General features: G+C 46.2%; 1 protein-coding gene across 2 annotated transcripts in view; it reads left to right on the top strand.

Annotated features, from left to right (window-relative positions):
• The window catches only part of TMEM92 (transmembrane protein 92), a 33019-nt gene extending 17106 nt beyond the window's left edge, over positions 1–15913 (top strand). The window contains exons 4-6 of one of the 2 annotated variants that reach the window (XM_069634356.1): positions 3033–3243; positions 4142–4258; positions 15229–15913. In XM_069634356.1, coding sequence (XP_069490457.1) covers positions 3033–3243; positions 4142–4225 — 295 coding nt within the window. In that variant the 3' untranslated portion in view covers positions 4226–4258; positions 15229–15913. The remainder of the gene's footprint in view (positions 1–3032; positions 3244–4141; positions 4259–15228) is intronic. The other variant, XM_069634355.1, reaches the window with a different exon arrangement.
• The last annotated feature ends 1431 nt before the right edge of the window (positions 15914–17344 follow it).

Below are 17344 nucleotides of genomic sequence, written 5' to 3'. Positions count from 1 at the left end.
ACAATCCACACACGCCACTCCTTCAGAGGCTGCGACGTGGATCTTGAGTTTGTACAACAGAAAGACATTCTTTCAGACTCCTATCCAGTGTGGTTTGTGGTGAAAACTGATAACGCACCAGGAGTATCTTCAGAGTATCTTCAGAGTTCAAGAACTGAAATCTTGATACCTTCATGGCATTGGTCAATGCAAGACGGAGAAGGAACAATAGCACTATACGATAAGGTTCAAGAACGGCTCCCAATTGGGAGTGTAGTCTTGATTACTTTAAATTGATCCCTTTCGAACAAATTTGTACCTACTCCAAATCCTGACATTATAGAATGTGTGTTTTCCCAGCCAGCCCCCAATAGTACGTGGTTGAGATTTCATGGCGCGAAAGCGATCCAACTGAAGTGCACAAAGTTATTATGCCTTCAATCCACATGCTTTTTGGTAATGTTGACATTCTGTTCAGTGGTTTGTGAGATGTTGTGCAAAAGTGTCACTTCTGAGCTTGCGCAAATCTCTACCATGAATATTTCAATCCTGTTTTTAGTTAAAAGAAACTCTGCAAAGCACCCATTCTGGGTTCACTAGTCCATGCCAGCTTCCCAAATCCTCTCTGAAGAATAGAAATTCAATAGCAGTTTGTCGCACAGCTCTCCTGTTTTAGCCGCCGGATCCGTTAGACACTAGCTTGGTAGTATTTTTAAAAAGTATTTTTTTTCTGCATTAGATCCAGACCTTGGGTTTTGCAAATCCAGTAGCTGCAATACAGAACCTGTGAATATCACTAAAATAGTGGTGGTGCTGAGGAACGTCCCCTCATTGTCTGATCAAAGGGCTTATGCAGCCCAAATGAACACTGGCATCCAACATATTCATCCACTGCATCAGCCTCTCTGCAAAGGCTTGATTTTTGGAGGGAGGTCACTTAAAGTTACTACTTTAATTGGTGAATTTTGCAACTTTGATTGCTTCAAACTTTCTTTGAGACAAAGATGGCACACTACCTAGGGTTTGTTCTTCTTTGTTCAGACCCTCACATCTGTTTCTGGTCTTCAAGGGCTTTCCCTCATGTCTTCAGCTCGCACATACATATACACTGAGTGATCATTGATTACCACCAGTCTTCTTATTCTTCTATGGTAATGTAGAGCATGGAAGCCTAACTGGCCACCTGGCCCGCGTTCATCTACTTGGGCTCTACTTTATGCATATTGGTGTATGTTCTTTCACACATGTAGAGTTATTTCAGAGCTCTCATAAACATGTTACTTCTCACACATCCATGTATGCAAGTCTCCAGGGGTCCCCAATAGGCACTAAGGTGTTCTCAAAATGCAGGCTTTTACCTGAATACAACTGTAGAGGAGCAGTGCATGCCTCTGCAGGAAATCCCGCTCCTCTACCTCCTATATGTTGGAAGCCTGAGATTGTGCCATGCTTAACACCAGTAGTTGTGCCAATTCCGCAGAAAGTGTTACAGAGAGGGTATCCTCTGAGAAAACCCTACAAAATGTACCCCGAAGAGACGACAATCTGAGGGAGGAACTCCTTGAAGGAATAGGAAAAGGTGCAAAAAGAGGAGCTGGCGACGTCACGTAAGACGAAAGTGATGCCCTGAGGTTATTGGCTAAAGAGAATGTATGGATCTTGCAGAAACTGATGACTAAGTTAGAATCGAGTAAACTTTCATATGTGAAAAGAAGATTTCCTGCAGTGCTTCGCACACATGCAATGAAAGCCGTTCAATAACTGTACAGATGCAGTAATGCAAGTAGATTAACCCTAGAAGCTGGCTATAGGTAGTGAATAGACTGGAGGCGAAGCCGCCATTTTATAGAAACTGGACATCGGTGTCCTGAATTTAGTAAACCAGGACTCCTGGAGAGGAAAGGCTGAGAACTGTCACAGAAAGAATAAGCTGATCCCAAAGCTGAAGCAACCAATGTTGGTTATCTATTCTTGAAGGCAGTAAGCATGTGGAGTTGAATCATCCCTTGTTAAGGTGCAAAGAAAGAACATCAAGCATGCCAAGTTTTATTAATTTGAGATATTATTTAAATGCTGCAAAATGGACCAAATCGTGGTCTCCTGTCACGTGAGCCAAGGATGGAAATGGAGTTGAGCGTGTTGTAGAACAACGATGCGGAGTGCTCGCACTCCCATATATTCCCAAAGACAAGAATACTTTGCAAGGCCAAGTTCAAAGACAATCTTCATGGCAGAAGGCATGGGTGATGAGAGATGTTTGGCTAATTGGGTGTGGAGGTAAAGTCAAGTCCACCTCTTGGTACCTGGGTCTGGGCTTACGTGCTGCTAAGTGAACCAAATGTTCCAGAAATGGCATGAACGTGCCAACCAATATAGAGGGCTGTATAACGAAGTGCCTTTTAGTTTGAGAGCCAATTATATACTGTGTACTTAATAGTGTTGAAGATTACATGTTTTTAGAGGTAGGCTTAAGTTGTCCACCTGATGATAGATGACCAATCACAGTCCCACCCCTTGTAGAATGTATAATTGGATGTTCCCCTTGAACGTATGACAATCCTTCGTAGGTTTTTATTATTTACCACGTAGTATAGCATCACGTCCGATGTATTTTTTGCATATAATGCTGTTTTTATGAGCAATGCACTTAGAGCTCGAGTGAACGTCCCTTGTAACTCCCGGTTTTAGATAATTGTTAATAAAACGGCACCTTTGCCATCTTCCTGAGTTGGTTTGGTTATATGGTGTTAGAGTTATTCTGCATTCCCATCCAGATACCCAACGGGCCATATGCTCACTTCACTGTGTGAAGGAGGACTTTCTTACACCTTGTATGTGTCCTCCGAGCTTGTGCACATATTTATGAGAGCTCCTCAGTTCTTGGCCATGTAAGTTATGCCCACATAGAAATACACCTTCAACTTTTACGTGCTTCATTGAAGGGTCGCGGGCACCTATGCGTAGGTGTTTGGTGGTTAGACTGGTTGTGCTGTATGATATTGGGGTAATTATTTCTCAATAATGACCCTTTGTTGCTTTTCTTCTTCTTTCAGACCCCTCTTTATTTCCATAATGGTAGCCTTTGCCTTCATGTGCTTGTGTGGACTGTGTAATCGTCTATGCCGGTCCAGTGTAGAACGACGCGCTCAAGATGTTGAATCGCGGCATCCTCAGGAGTCCCCAGTGTCGCCAACATACTCTGGTGCATCACCCCTTCCTGTACTGCCACAAGAGAACTACGGGCAGCCACCCCCATACAGCGAGGTAAGGGCTGCCATTCGTTTTGCTTAATCTCCTGTCCCTTTGAGGATTTTAGGAGCACAACTTGATTTGCAGAAGTAGCCAAAAGATGTTGGAATGACGCAATCTTGTGACAAAGACGAATGTGCTGTACCCAGTGATAGACCGGCACTAAGCCTTTATTGTTGCTTCTGAAGAACCATTCAATTTCTATATCAATTTAATTCATGTTTATTAAGCATAAATGTTCACCCTTTGGTAGCTTGGCGCTCAGAAGTAACAGATTTCCAAACGTGATCATTAATGGTTCTATTACAGAGAGGCCATTAGAGGGGCATAGGGTTAGGATCCTAGAGAGACCATTAAATGGGATAAGGTTAGGATCCTAGAGAGACCATTAGATGGGGATAGGGTTAGGATCCTAGAGAGACCATTAAACGGGATAAGGTTAGGATCCTATAGAGACTATTAGATGGGGGGGGGGGGAAAGGTTGGGCTCCTAGAGGGGCTATTAGATGGGGATAATGTTGGGATCCTAGAGAGACCATCAGATACAATAGGTTATTTATAAGGTGCTTAATACCCAGAGGTTTCTAAGCACGGACCCGGGGATCGAACCTGTGTTGCTCCGTGTCGTCTTGCTTCCAAGGCGAGCACGTTGCTCCTGAGCTATCCTCCCTGGGAAAAGATTAGGATCCTAGAGAGACCATTAGATAGATACGGTTAGGATCCTAGAGATCCCATTAGATGGGATAAGGTTAGGTGGCTCCTCCCTGCACTGCGAGTGGAGAGTTTGATGTTCTGTAAAATCATTTATTGCAGATATAAGAAGGACGTGTCTTCCAGGAGAGGCACGGATAGCCTAACCAAGTAGGATCTTCTTGGAAATTGTTGCTAAGTTTCCATATTTTCCCCATTCTAGTTCGGCATCTTGATGTGGCAGATCATTGTTACATTTCGATTCAGCCACAAGTTAAAAGAGAAGTTACTCTTCTGGATCAGATGAGCCAAGGTGGACACCTGCCGTAGAGAGATTCAGGTATAGAGGGGAGCTCAATGAGGAGTGGAGGGTGGTTTATAGTGATAATGTCGAAAAACATAATGTCGAAAGTCGAAATGTCAAACATGTCGAGAAAAAAAAATTTCGAATGTCTTTTTTTTTCTTTTTTGTTTGAAGGGGGGGGGTTCCCCACCCCAACCCCCCCTTTTTTAAAAACATTTTTCTGTTTTAACCTTTTTTTTTTTTAACTTGAGGAACCCAAAAAAAACATGTAAATATTAATAGTTTTTTTCAACATTTTTTTTTTTTTTTTAGACCTTATGACTTTCGACATAATGTTTTCGACTTTTTCACTGCCCACCGTGGAGGGTCCTTTGGAGGAGTCTAAACTGATGGGTTGGGTGGGGCAAATGATGGAGCTGGATATTGGTGTAAAAAAAAAGGTATTCGTACCTTGAGGGGAGCTCCAACTGCACAGAGCTTGACTAGTATCACAAGAGAATGGAGTGGGGAAGTTGGTCCTTTCCAATTGAAGGAATCCTTCCAGGTTCCTCACTTGGAATCTGCATGCGCTTCAGCTGGAGGATCCATGAATGCGCTTCAGCTGGAGGATCCATGCATGCGCTTCAGCTGGAGGATCCATGCATGCGCTTCAGCTGGAGGATCCAGGCATGAAAAGAACTTGGCACTGGTCGCGGTCAAGCAAAAAAAGAAAAACTGCCCCTAAACATGGTGGAGACATGGGCACAAGGTAAAGATTATGAGATGCTGGGGAAGCAGATCCACTTGTAGCAGACAACATGGGGGGCACTAAAAACAAACAGCTGGTTCAGTTGCAGAAGCCTTCCTGCCTCTCTAAGATTTCAGCCGGACTTCCTTAAGTTCCAGAAACTGCTCAAAACTCTTCCTCTTTCGCTTCCCTGCTAATCACCCCACTGCTGCCTTGACCGGCGGTCTGATCCTCTGTTCCTCCCAGTTATTACCAGCACCCCCCACACTGCATAGCCTCGCGGGGCCCTGCCTGACAGCTCCACTTACTACCGTTGAGAGCTGCCTCTACCAGCACTTAGCCTGAGGTACCCTCCTCCCCTGCACTTCTCACTTCACTTGCACTGCCGAATGCCACTTTTTACTTTTTTGTTTACTTGCCACTGTTATCCTCCCCCCCCCCCGTTCCCTTCCCATTTGTGGCGCTTTGAAACACATTACAAATGACCAATGAAATAATTACAAAATAAGCGTTTTGTGAATAAGTGGTTGTCTAGCTATACTCCAAGTAAGGTGGCACCACTTATCGAGGTAATGAAAGAAATTGGATTCCTGCTTCTTACCCTACTGGTCCTGCCTGGCCCTTCCCTGGGTTATTAAATGGGCCTTCCACAGGACACCAAAGAGAACACTTTTAAGGCCATCTTTCGTGTTGCCAGTGTAGAATCTGTAGCTGCCAAAGAAAGCTTTCCACAGTTGATTAACCCTTGTGCATTTTGATTTTATTTTTTATCCTGGTTGTCTCGGCCCCTTCCGCAGGGTTGGGGCGTTACAGGCAGCTGGCACTCAAAAGGTTAAAAAACAGAATGTGATGTAGATGGGCTTCGTCCAATGGCAACCTCTTTTTAGGATTATGAAGTCAGGCAAGGAGAGACTTTTTAAGGACTTTGACTGAGACCAGACTAGACTCTTTCATTTCCAGGGATGTGGCCTGTGGCTGATGGAAGTACCTGGACACCAGATAGCAAGCAGCTCCTAGGTCATTGAAGGAGGAAATTGGCACAAAGTTAAACCTAATGTTCGGGGTGTGGGGTTGGGGGGGTTCTGTAACCTTTGGGTTACTAGATGTGCTGGACTACAACGGCCATCAGCCATAGCCTGTAAATGCCATGATAAGGGATCGTGGGATGTGTAGTTCAAAACATCTGGAGAGCCTCACGATGCAGACCCTGTGTGGTCCTCATGCACCCTGTGACCTTCAATTTGGAATGCTTGTTATATACATTATTTATTTTGAGGGAAAAAAAGGAATGATTTGGAAGGACCGCTTGAGTGGTTGTTCAAAATTCACCCATCATTACTCGCGCGGGCACAGAGGCTGGCAGGCTCAGCTGGACCAGAAGCTCGAAGTTGCATGTAAGGTAAGTATCTCTGTCAGCATCAGAACACCCCGCCCCCTCCCATCCCCAACCATTGTCTGTGCATCCGTAAAAATGTCGAATGATCGTTGGCATGGAACCAAATACTCCTCGAGAAGTGAGCCATAGTTGTTAATCAGCAAGTTCCTGGGGTGTCCCATAGCAGTAGACTTTACATTTACAGAAAGCACTCCTTGGGCACGAACCCTCACGGAATGCCATGTAGGTGCATAGCGGCATCGGGGCAGCCTGTTACTGCCCGGCAACAACGTCTTCCACTGCGCATTCCGGGCCTTAATCTTGTCCTTCTAGGACTGTGCTGTCGTTTTCAAGAATTCCAATTCTTCGAGGTAGTCGGCCCCAAATCCAAGGGACTGTGTAAAAAAGTGACTCGTTTAGTTAAACGTGTAACCAATATTTTCTGCCCTCAGCAAAGATGGCAGGCTGGCATCTTCCTGGAAAATGGCCGACCGGGATCTATGGGTTTAAACAAATGGTATGATACATTGTAGCTTTCACTGGGCAGCATTGCAGACCCCCAAATCCTTTGAGACTCCTCAGTGCAAAATAATGCGAGTCAGGATACTTTTCACAAAGATTTCAAAGGACTGCCCATCAGGATAAACTTCTGCAACCTGGTCCACGAGGGCAGGAGACGTAGTTTGACCAGAGGCTATATTTTCAACAGCGCGGCCTATGGTGGTTCACATTCAGAAGCCAAGCATTGAGTACTGTATGGCTCACTGTATGGTGGTAACGCTGGCCAAGCTCTAGACCTTAATTTCAACCAAAGCTGCCTGGAAGTGCAGCAATGAACGCGCACAATTGCTATACAGGTTCGCATGATCGTTTGTTTTAAAAAGCATGAGCAACCACAAGGAATCAGGATGATAAATGGAGGGAAATATTAAATATCTTGCAGCAGATGCATGGATAGTCTAGGATTTTCTGTCGGCTGTGCAGTGGTTGTAGGGATTTTGTAAAAAATATACGAGCTGCATCCGGTCCCGTGGCTTAGCAGTCAATGAAGCAAAGTGTGATGGGAAAATGAGCACATTTATACAGAACGACCTCTGATAAAATCCAGAACAAATAACAAAAATGAGTAGCGAGAAACACCTGTCCTGCAAGAATGAGGGGTAATGAAAGCATAAGCGAGGGTTGCTGGGGGGGGGGGGGGAGGAGTGAGTTGCATGAGAATGGATATAGAAGCACATCCTACGTGCACAAACTGGCCTAATTGCACTTGGACCCCTCGGAGGTTGTACCAACTTCATCAAACCCTTGCAAAATATTGCTTCAAGCTAAATCAGGCTTGGACCGGTGCTGAAAGACTCAGTCTGGCCCAAGCTGCTAGGCCACACCCCTGCTGCATGAGACCACAGGGACACACTGATATGGTTTCCCCTTATTGGGCATCAGTGAGGCTCAGTTTAGGGCTCTAGGTGCAAACTAAATCTCTCTTCTGAATATGCATCATTTTTGATTTCCAACGTTTCCGTTCCTGTTGTCCGGAACATAAAAAATGCTTGGTGTCGCCATTGACGCAGAGCTTACCATGCGATCTCGCGTGGCTAAGACTCGTGCCTCATGCTGTTGGATTAACAAGCAGCTCTGCTCTTTGCGCCCGTTTGTCTGTTAACAATATGTCTATTCTAGCGGCTCATCAAATCGAGGCTAGATTATTGTAACAGTCTCTTGGCAGGCAATCTAACCTGGCCGCCCTCCAGATTACACAAAATGGAGCGGTCGGAGCAGTGCTGGGTCTTCCAAGGCGGCATTCCATTACTGAAGCCAGACAAAAACTGCACTGGTTGCCCAACAAGCACAGGATTTTTTAAAATCCTTACAATTACTTTAAGTGTCTGAACGCTGTAGCTCCTAGCTACCTTTATGGAGCGTATTCAGCGATCTATACTGGTACGACCTCTTAGGTCACTGGAACAGGCTAGGCCTTGCCAGCCCTGATTCCGCCTTGCCAAATTTGGGAAAACTAGGTTTGATGTCGCCCCAGTCATGTGGAACTCTATTCCATTCCACCTTAAGTTATCCACCTCTCTGATTGAATTAAAAAAGAAACTGAAGACTTTTCTTTTTACGGCCCCTTAGCTTCCTGCACTTTCCTGGATTCTTGAGCTCTCCTCTTTGTCTGTTCTGTGTTTTTTGTCCACCTTGAGGCCTGCCGGCGATTTGGCACTTTATGAAGAATTAAAATAGCGTTGACAGAAATCTCAAACCTCTGCATTCGTTCTCTAGTGCGAATATGAAAATTGGCTGCTCTAGACTCTCGCAAATGAGTCGGTTTGCATTTCCTTCCAGCTATGTGGCCATCGTTTGCGATCCCGGCAGCCCCTAATACCGATGAACCCTTCGTCATGTTCTGCTCCATTGACAAGTTGGTCATATTGCTTAACCCATCAGTGAAGACGTACCAGAATGACTCTATACGCCTCTGCCGAGAAAATGGGCGTTCTGTTTGGTCAGATGTGATCCTGCACCTTTGATGGCTTTGCCAGATTTTCTCAGGCTGTTTCCTGGGGCACAGAGGATGACTTTCAAGCTAATAAATGCCAACCGATCTGTGCCTGCGCCGGTCAGCCCTGGCATACTTTGATGGGCAAGCCAAAGGCATAGATTTGATGAATAGAACTAGACCTCTTTGTACTCCGTTCCCAACCCGAGCGCTGTCGTTTGCATCGTGAATGGGCAAAGAACCGTCTAACATCGGCCGCCTTTTTGCTGGATTGTCAAGGTAAGGTTCCCTAAAGACTTCCTTCTTCTCTCCAGGATTATAGTGAAAGGAAGTCTACTTCATGGACCATGCGTGTGGTTGTTCCTTGCGTATTTATGTGGAGTTGGTCTTCGAATGTACTTGGATCCTACCCTAGTGCTCCCTCGTTCTTGGGTCTCGATGCAGGGGCGGGCCTTCTTTATGAGAAGCAAAGTCTACCTCGTTACCCCTGCACTCCTTCACAGACCTTTGGCACCAGGTTCTGGAGCAACATGCTCTTGGGACTGCATTTGATTCGCCAGTCTGCGTTCTCTCATCGCTGGGATCCGAAATAGGATCCACACTCGAGGTTTCTGATACAATTGGCCCTTGTGCAGAGAAAGGATGTGCGTTTCGTGACGTTAAATGTCTAGACTCTTGCTTCTCTCCATTCTAAGCAATTCAACTACTCGGAGTTTGACTGAGATCAGCATAAACTCTCTTGCCTGATGCATTCTGTACCCTGCAAACCAGTTGCATGTTGCTAAAGCTGATCTTTCTTGCCCAGCCTTGACTGCTCCAAGTTCTAGGTGGAAGGGGTCGCCACCTTGTCCTGCCTGAACGGAGTCCTAGGGCTACAGTCCCCTCTCAGCTGGTGATCAGCAGATGGTAATGCACCGACATCTTATTCCTGTTCCACCGAGAGGGAGAGACGAATGTGTAAGTGACAGGGATTGCCAGATTCCATCATGGGGGGCAGAAGTGAGAATTCAAAAATATGGGCTTGGAGCTGATCTGGTCCTAAACGCATTTTCTGGATGGGCTTTAGGGCTGAGTAAGCAATACTTGCAGACTAGCTTGCTCTGGGGGTTAGAAGTGTTGCCCCCACCCGCAAGGGTCCACGAAGTATACTCTGGGCTGTTGTCCGTCCAGCACAAGGCGCCTGGTCTTCTCTCATGAACCCTACTTCATCCAGTCCAAAAAAGGCAGGTTCACAAGTCCTCCACGTCAAATGCACTAATGGGCTTGTGCATGGATGATACCTTTTTACTAGGCAAGTCTATTAGCTGGCGTTTGAGACCACGTGGGCCTCTTTCCCAGGAATAGCAGGAACTCGATTTGGCCTCTTTCCCAGGAATAGCAGGAAGCCGAATTGGCCTCCAAAAAACCAGCAGCATACAATTGGTATCTTTATTATTTTTAACACAAACTGCTTTTTGTCTCCCCAAGATGCTCATTGCTAAACTTTAAAGGACAGTTCATGCGAGTGTTTACAGAACATGCAGATTTCCAGGAAGTAGTAAGGACTCCACTTGATTTAAGTACATAAACAAAAGGAACACGTTTTGTTGTGAGTCTCCAGTCAACGTTTTGTGACTTGAAAGACTGAGTTCCTAGTAACCATTACTTCACTGCCAAGCACACGTGTGCTTCGTGCACTCTTTTTTTTTTTTTTTTTTTTTTTTTTCCAATGCGTTCTTGAGGCTTAATGGTTTTGTACATCCAATTTTTCTTTTTGATTCTCTCCCCTTGAAATGGACCGTAATAGGTTAATTTAGTGTTATTACGTCTGAGGGTGTCCATGACAATTTCCTTTTGGTCCAAGGAAGTACAGGCTTCTTTCCAGGGGAGGAGGCTGGGGCTGTCCCACCAAGAGTGACCCGAGAATGCAGGGGCTACTCATGACGACATTGATTCTAATAACCACCAGCTGTGATGCATGTACCTAACATAGGAGGTTTGACTTGGTTCAAAGGCAGCACAGAACATTTGTCATGCAGACGAGGATCAAAAACAAACTCCACTCAACAATTCATCATTACTGTAGGTTTATTGCACCAAACACTGGAGTAAAGTCTACCACCCAGGACGTGCTCTCAAAATTAGCCCGCTGAAGGCTCCATGAAGGCACAAATCAGCAGATGGGCGGTTTCACCTCCAACCCTATATAACCGTTAATTTTTAGGGTAGCTGCCTGAAGGATATGTATAGGGGTCTCTCAAAAGTTACTTGGGGCTCTCAAGGTCTGTGAACCCCTCTGTAAAATTTGCTGGTGAACGTTGGCCCTTCGCGACATTGTTTGCTTGGCTTCCAAGTCACAATTGACTTATGTTTGTTTTGGGTAAATTCTAGGCTGAAGTAACAGTTCCAGGGAGACGGCACCCCCCTTCCTGGCTTACAATTCTCTTTTAGTCTCCCCGACTCCACTTCCTTACAATGCTTCTCCCTTGTGGAGTGCATGGTGCCCACAGAATCCAAGCTACGGCTTGGAGCTAGCCCAGCTCTTCTCCACATTTTGCTAAGTTTCTAGGCTCTCGGCCCAGCCAATGTATGAACCCAGGTTGACCAGTCTCCACCTTTCTTGCACTTGCCCTCTTTCCTCCAGCTGGAAGCCTGCTGGTCTCGCCCTCACTTGGCCCTCTTGTCTTGTGCTGAATTCTTGTTCTGGACTTCGTCCACCTCCTTGACCACTATGTCCCCTCTCTATCTACAACCTCACCCTACCTCTGATGGCCGCCTCCCTGTATCTCTTTTCACCTCATCTGTGTCCGTCCTCCAACTCTGACCTTTCCCTCATCCTGTCCTCCTCCTCTTCTCTTTCTTCATAGCCTCTTCTCCCTGCCATGCCTTCTTTCGCTGACTGGCTTCCTGCATTTTTTTCACTATGTACCACTTGCCTTCACACACCCTCAACCTTTTCTGTTTTTCCTTTTATGCTCTGGTGAATGGGTGCTTGCCTAGGGACACATGGGCCATGTAGTCCACCATTGGTTGATGGACTACATGCCCTGCATCCTTCCATGTGTAGCAGCTAATGGGTTCTCGGCTCATTGTCTGCCCGCAGGTCTGAATGCAGATTCTATTTCTGGGTGGGGGAGGGGCGAGAGTGTCTGCCATCTTGGGATAGAGTGGCTTTTTCATGCAGCCCTTATGCTGTTGAGGCCTTTCTCTGCCAGTGTGTGGGCCTTGCCCTCTCTGCTTCGCTTCTTCTCCTGTCCAAGCACCTGTTGTCTCCTCTCTGATTCTCTTTTGGGACTTGGCAAGTGGGAATTCTGCTACCCGTGAACTGTACCAACTCCGCAGTTCTCTCGCTCCCCGCTTCTACTTTGCCCCTAGTCTGCAGATCACAATCTCTGCTGGCACCCCTCTGCATGCCAACCTTCTCCCTTGGCACTGTGTTGGGTGCGATCGAATGTTCAGTATCTGCATGGAAGACTTTCCCAGTGACTGGGAGTCAATGGGCCAAGTGTGGGAGGACCTAGTGGACCCTCTGCAGTTCACATCGCTTAGTGGGGGGACATTGCTTGGCCCCCCACATTCCACCTCCACTCGGTCCCATCTTTCTCTTTATAGACTGTTTGGTATCACAACTGGATAACCTGACCGCGTGCCATGCCACCTGCACACTGATGGAATGGCCATCTGATGGGGAAAGTGTTATGGAGGCCATCCATGCGACCGTGTCATGTGTCTTGCCGTGCCACCTGCACACTGATGGAATGGCATGTCATGCCACCTGCACACTGATGGAATGGCATGTCATGCCACCTGCACACTGATGGAATGGCATGTCATGTGTCTTCAGCGTAGAATAATGAACACTTTATATTTCCTGGCTAAATCTGGCCTTTGTTCCCCAACTGCAAAAGTTAGTTTAGGAGTGATTACGGCCTATGGGAGGTCACTCTCATTGTCACTGTCTATTTCCCGCTGGGAGATAAATGATGTCCTTTCTAAATTAACAGGGCCACCTTTCAACGCTATGGGCAATACAACATGAGCCGTGTCTTGCAAATTGGCTTTTGTAGTGGCGAGTGAGTCATTTGGGGGAGGGAGGCAGGGTTGGCGTTAAGTTCAGGCCCTGTCGTGTTTCATGAGAACGAGGCATTCCTTTGGCATTAGTCCACGCTTTACTGAAGGTCCTCGCACTTTGAGATCAACCAACACATTCCCCTGCCATCTTTTATTCCTAAAGCATCCTCATTTGAGGGCTGCTCATGTAAAAAGAGGTTGCCAGTTTTCCTTGAATAGGGCATTGGCCATCAGAAAGGCAACCCCCCCACCCCTTTTTTGTGTTTTTAAATTCTATTGAACGCGTGGGCAAATTATAGTGAACACGTGGGCCATGACTCGCAAAGGTTTGCACTGGCCCATGCCTGGGAGTGGCACTAATTTGCATCTTTGTAGAACCCGACGCGTGAAGCACCAGCACTGGAGTTTGCAGTGCCCGCCTTTCTCATGAGTCTGAATGGACTCTTTCTACCATTACGATATTCTGCACTTCAGAATACAGCAGATAGTTATTGCCCTGATTTGATAACGGCATACTAGGAATGCCGAAACACGTGTCATCTTAAAGGGCCACATTAAAGACTTAACACATAAAACAAACCAGCCAATGGAAACCTGGTTAATATTGTGGCGCAGTAACTGATGTGTGCAGAACTCTTCTCTAATTTGCATCTGCTACTCTTATAATAGATTCTCAAAGCCTAAACTGTTTGGGCTGTGGAGATGCCTGGAGCATCTTTTTCTAATGCTTTGATCTGGCATTATTTAAGAACCGGTTTTCCAAGATCCTATCGTGGCCCGGGACGTTCAGTGTCTTATAATTAAACGAGGATCTCCGTGATGGGGAACTGGGCTTGCAAGTAAGCAGCTGTTCCTTCACTCTTACATTTATTGAGGATTTTGCGTGCAGAGAATGTAGATTCTGCACACCAGGGATACACCATCCTATTTATAGAAACCTCTTGTAACCCGGTGGAGGGTCTCCTACTAATTTGATTATAAGAATCCTGCGATGGACTAGGAGAGTCTTCTAGTGGTCACTTGTGATCTGGGGTGGACAGAATGTTTTTGGAAGGTAAATGGGTGGCTCCAAACCTCCAAATCCATTCTAGACCACGCGACTGGATCTGCTGCTGAAAACTGCATCGAGCATCCAATCGTGTCCCGTCAGAGGACAGTCGCTCCCGCCACTGGACTGGCTGTGCTGCCATTGGACAGTCGCGTCTGTTCACTGGCTCCACAGAGCGGATCTTGCACAGCGGGCTGGCTGATTTTCTCCATCCATCGCAAGGGTTTGAAAGAGAGGCGAGCTGGGGGCAATTTAGCTTCTGCTTCTGGCCTAGGACAGCCTGGCTGGCTTAAAACCAGCTGCCAGCAGGAGGTATTTGGGCTCTCCAGGCCAGTCGGTGCCTTACAACCATGCGTATGTGAAATTACCTTTAGGTATATGAGAACGCTTGTAAAGAAGATTTAGGGCACATCTAGTACACATTTAAACACAATGAATCATGCGAAATGTACCGGAAGGTGAACTGTGCAACTAATGTGGAAGAGAGGTTTGCGGTGCGCTGGGTACTCGCACCTGGTTCCGAAGCACTGGCGTCTGCCTACTGGATGATGCCAACCACCCAGGAGCTCGTTTTAGTTCCTACTCATTGAATCTTAATTTTTAACCCTGCAATCGCATCCCTTTTTACTTAATTTCATGTTTTGTAAGGCGCCAAGTGCCATCGCAGTTGCTTTGTATAGTGGAAAGAAGAGGAAGGGGAGGAAAATGGGGGGGGCTCTACACGCTCAAAGCTGTGAAGTATTCAGCAAATATTAAATGCCAAGAGAGGGGAAGGGGAGAAGTGCAAGATGGCCAAGTAGCAGCCAAACTATACATTGGATGACAGTTCAAGGTCAGGCAAACTGTAAATGGATGACTCTGTGGTGGGAGTGCAGTCCTGAACAGGTGACGCTCGACAGAGAAGGGTACGGAGCTGCACATGTTTTAGACCAGCAATGCCTCCATGCCAGAAAGGATGTGTTTTGCGTCAAAGAGGAAATGACCATCCAGAGGCTTCAATGTGACTGAGATTATTCCAAAGAGAAGCTCCAGCAGCATTTAACATTCTGCCTTAATTTCTTTCTCCTGGAGCGAGGCAAGGAGAGGGGTAAGGAATGTGTAGAATGACCAGCTCGGTGACCGATCTAGCCATGGGTGTGTTGGCGCTTTCTGTCACCTGATAGCCTGAGTAGAAAGCTTGCATGTTGGGTCATTGGTCCCCTTTGATCACCTGTTATCAGACTGTTGCTTTAGTTCTCTGCTCATAAACATCAGTTGTGTAATGTACGATGTCCATGTCTGCAAATCATTTATGAATTATTTTCCTTCGCAGGTGACGTCTAAACCTTTCCTGTATCCAGCCCCAGAAGGTCAGCCTCCTCCCTACAGCAGTTTGATGACTGAAGATTCGAATTCCAGGCCAGGGCAAGTCTACATTCAGTCTGCACTGTGAGGGACAGGCCACCCTCTGCTGCCTGCCTCAGGAATACTAGACGTGCCTTCTTGAATCAAAGCCTCCTGGGAGAGAGAGTCCAGAGAGGAGGACCAGAGACATTCAGTGCCTCATTTCCCAATTGGCCTCTTCAGGTGTGCACCTGTAGCATGGTCTTCAGAACGGTATCCCAGCTACACTGGAATCAGTAAGTCCTCCTGTGAGGAAGGTGCTGCTTCTGTGTTTAACTTTGTGCCTCTGGTAAGCCAAGGATTCCAAAAACCTGCAAAGCCTTTAGTGACTCGCTGGATGATCCAGCGACTGATGTTCTCGAGATCTTCTGAATCTGCGGGAGTATTGCACGTCTGTGTGTTTGTTGTTGAGGTTGCGCGTTTCATACGCCGACTCAAGAGCCTGTGATGGAGGGGACATTTTGAGAACAAAGGGGCAAATATTTATGTAAGCATTGTGAAGTGCCTTGTACACCACACATTTCTCTACTGTGTAGATGGGAACAGCCTATTTATATGATGTACTGTTGTGTTTTATCTTTGTAAAAAAATAAATATTTTTTCCAGAAAAAAAATTTGCAAATGTTATTCAACTGTGATGTAAATGCTCGGACGAGTTTAGACCAGAGATCGATCTTTTTTGTTACAACCGGACATGGTTTCGAGTAGGCACCAGGTGCAGGTATCGGGATGTCTCAGTGGATATGATTAATTGCAGTATAAATTAACTGGAAGGCTCCGAACACAAGCTTTTGCATGAATCGAACACAATACAAGTGCAGAGAATACTAGTAGGGTAGTGCCAGGATGTTCAACGTTGGCATGGGAGGAGATAGGAATCCATCAAAAGAAATTTATCACACTACATACCATCAAGCACACTTTCTCCCTTCAAGTAACCCAACTCTGGAACTGCCTACCCATGCCTCCCAAAAGAGAAGACCACCTAACCTTCAGATCACAAATAAAAACCTGGCTTTTCAACAAATTTCACCACAAGACAAAACTGTACACCAACCTGTCTCAACTTTGCCCCATGGAAGGCACCCTTTAAGCTATGGGACCCATGTGCATCCCTTTGATAAACCTATTGGAAAACCTGACTCCCTTGGGCTGACCCGCTTGGGTAGGGCATCACACAGCCCACCCCAAATTGACAATTATCACTGCAAACCTTGAATAAACTCATTCACTTCACCTTTATTCACACTGCCTCACTTTTGAAATGAACCCTCCTTCAGCCACCTCCACAACCCCCCCCCCCCCCTCCTTTCCACTGCTCAAACTAGAGGTGTACCGAACTTCTGCTTCGAGTAAGTATTCGGCCGAATTCTAGCTGAAAAAAAGCTATTCAGATCCGGCCGAATAGCTTCTTGTTATTTAGCTCTTGCCGAATACTTTCATTCTCATTTGAATACAATACAACAAGAACTCAAAGGCAAATATAGACTACAGTTTGCAAAACTGAATAGCATTAGACCAGACACTCAGCCACAAGACCAGACAAATTGCTATCACACAGCTGTAAAATATCTTCTATTTTAATCTGCTCTTTAGGGCATGTTTTGTTACAGATTTTTAGATGTAAAAGGTGGTCAGCTTTTTATACTTGGCCAGCAACAATGCAGGAAAATCTTTCTTTTGGTGAATGTTTATATGCAATGTGCACTTTCTTTAGTTTGAGCCTCCAACCCATTTTTTTTCTTTTTACCCACCACCGCCGACCTTCTTCAACACTCACCCTAGAGATGGGCACCTCTGAAAGCTATCGACCTGGAACCCTACGAGCTGGGTAGAGCATGAGTGACATGTTTTCCTCAAGAGTGCACATGCGCGTGTGAACCAACGGAGTGGAGCGGGAGTTAAGGAAGTATTTATACTTGTCTAGCATCCCCCACCATCAGGTAGTCCCTCGCAGGCCCCAGACTCCTCAAGATGGTGGATGGTGAAGCAGCAGCTCATGGCACAAGTTAATGAAAAGCTGGGCTGGCAGGCCTTAACTGGCA

This window comes from Ambystoma mexicanum, chromosome 13 (genome assembly GCF_040938575.1).
Source record: "Ambystoma mexicanum isolate Mex_15411 chromosome 13, UKY_AmexF1_1, whole genome shotgun sequence".
Classification (NCBI taxonomy): domain Eukaryota; kingdom Metazoa; phylum Chordata; class Amphibia; order Caudata; family Ambystomatidae; genus Ambystoma; species Ambystoma mexicanum.
Note: the sequence above shows the minus strand (reverse complement) of the source record. Positions and strands in the feature narration are given on the sequence as shown.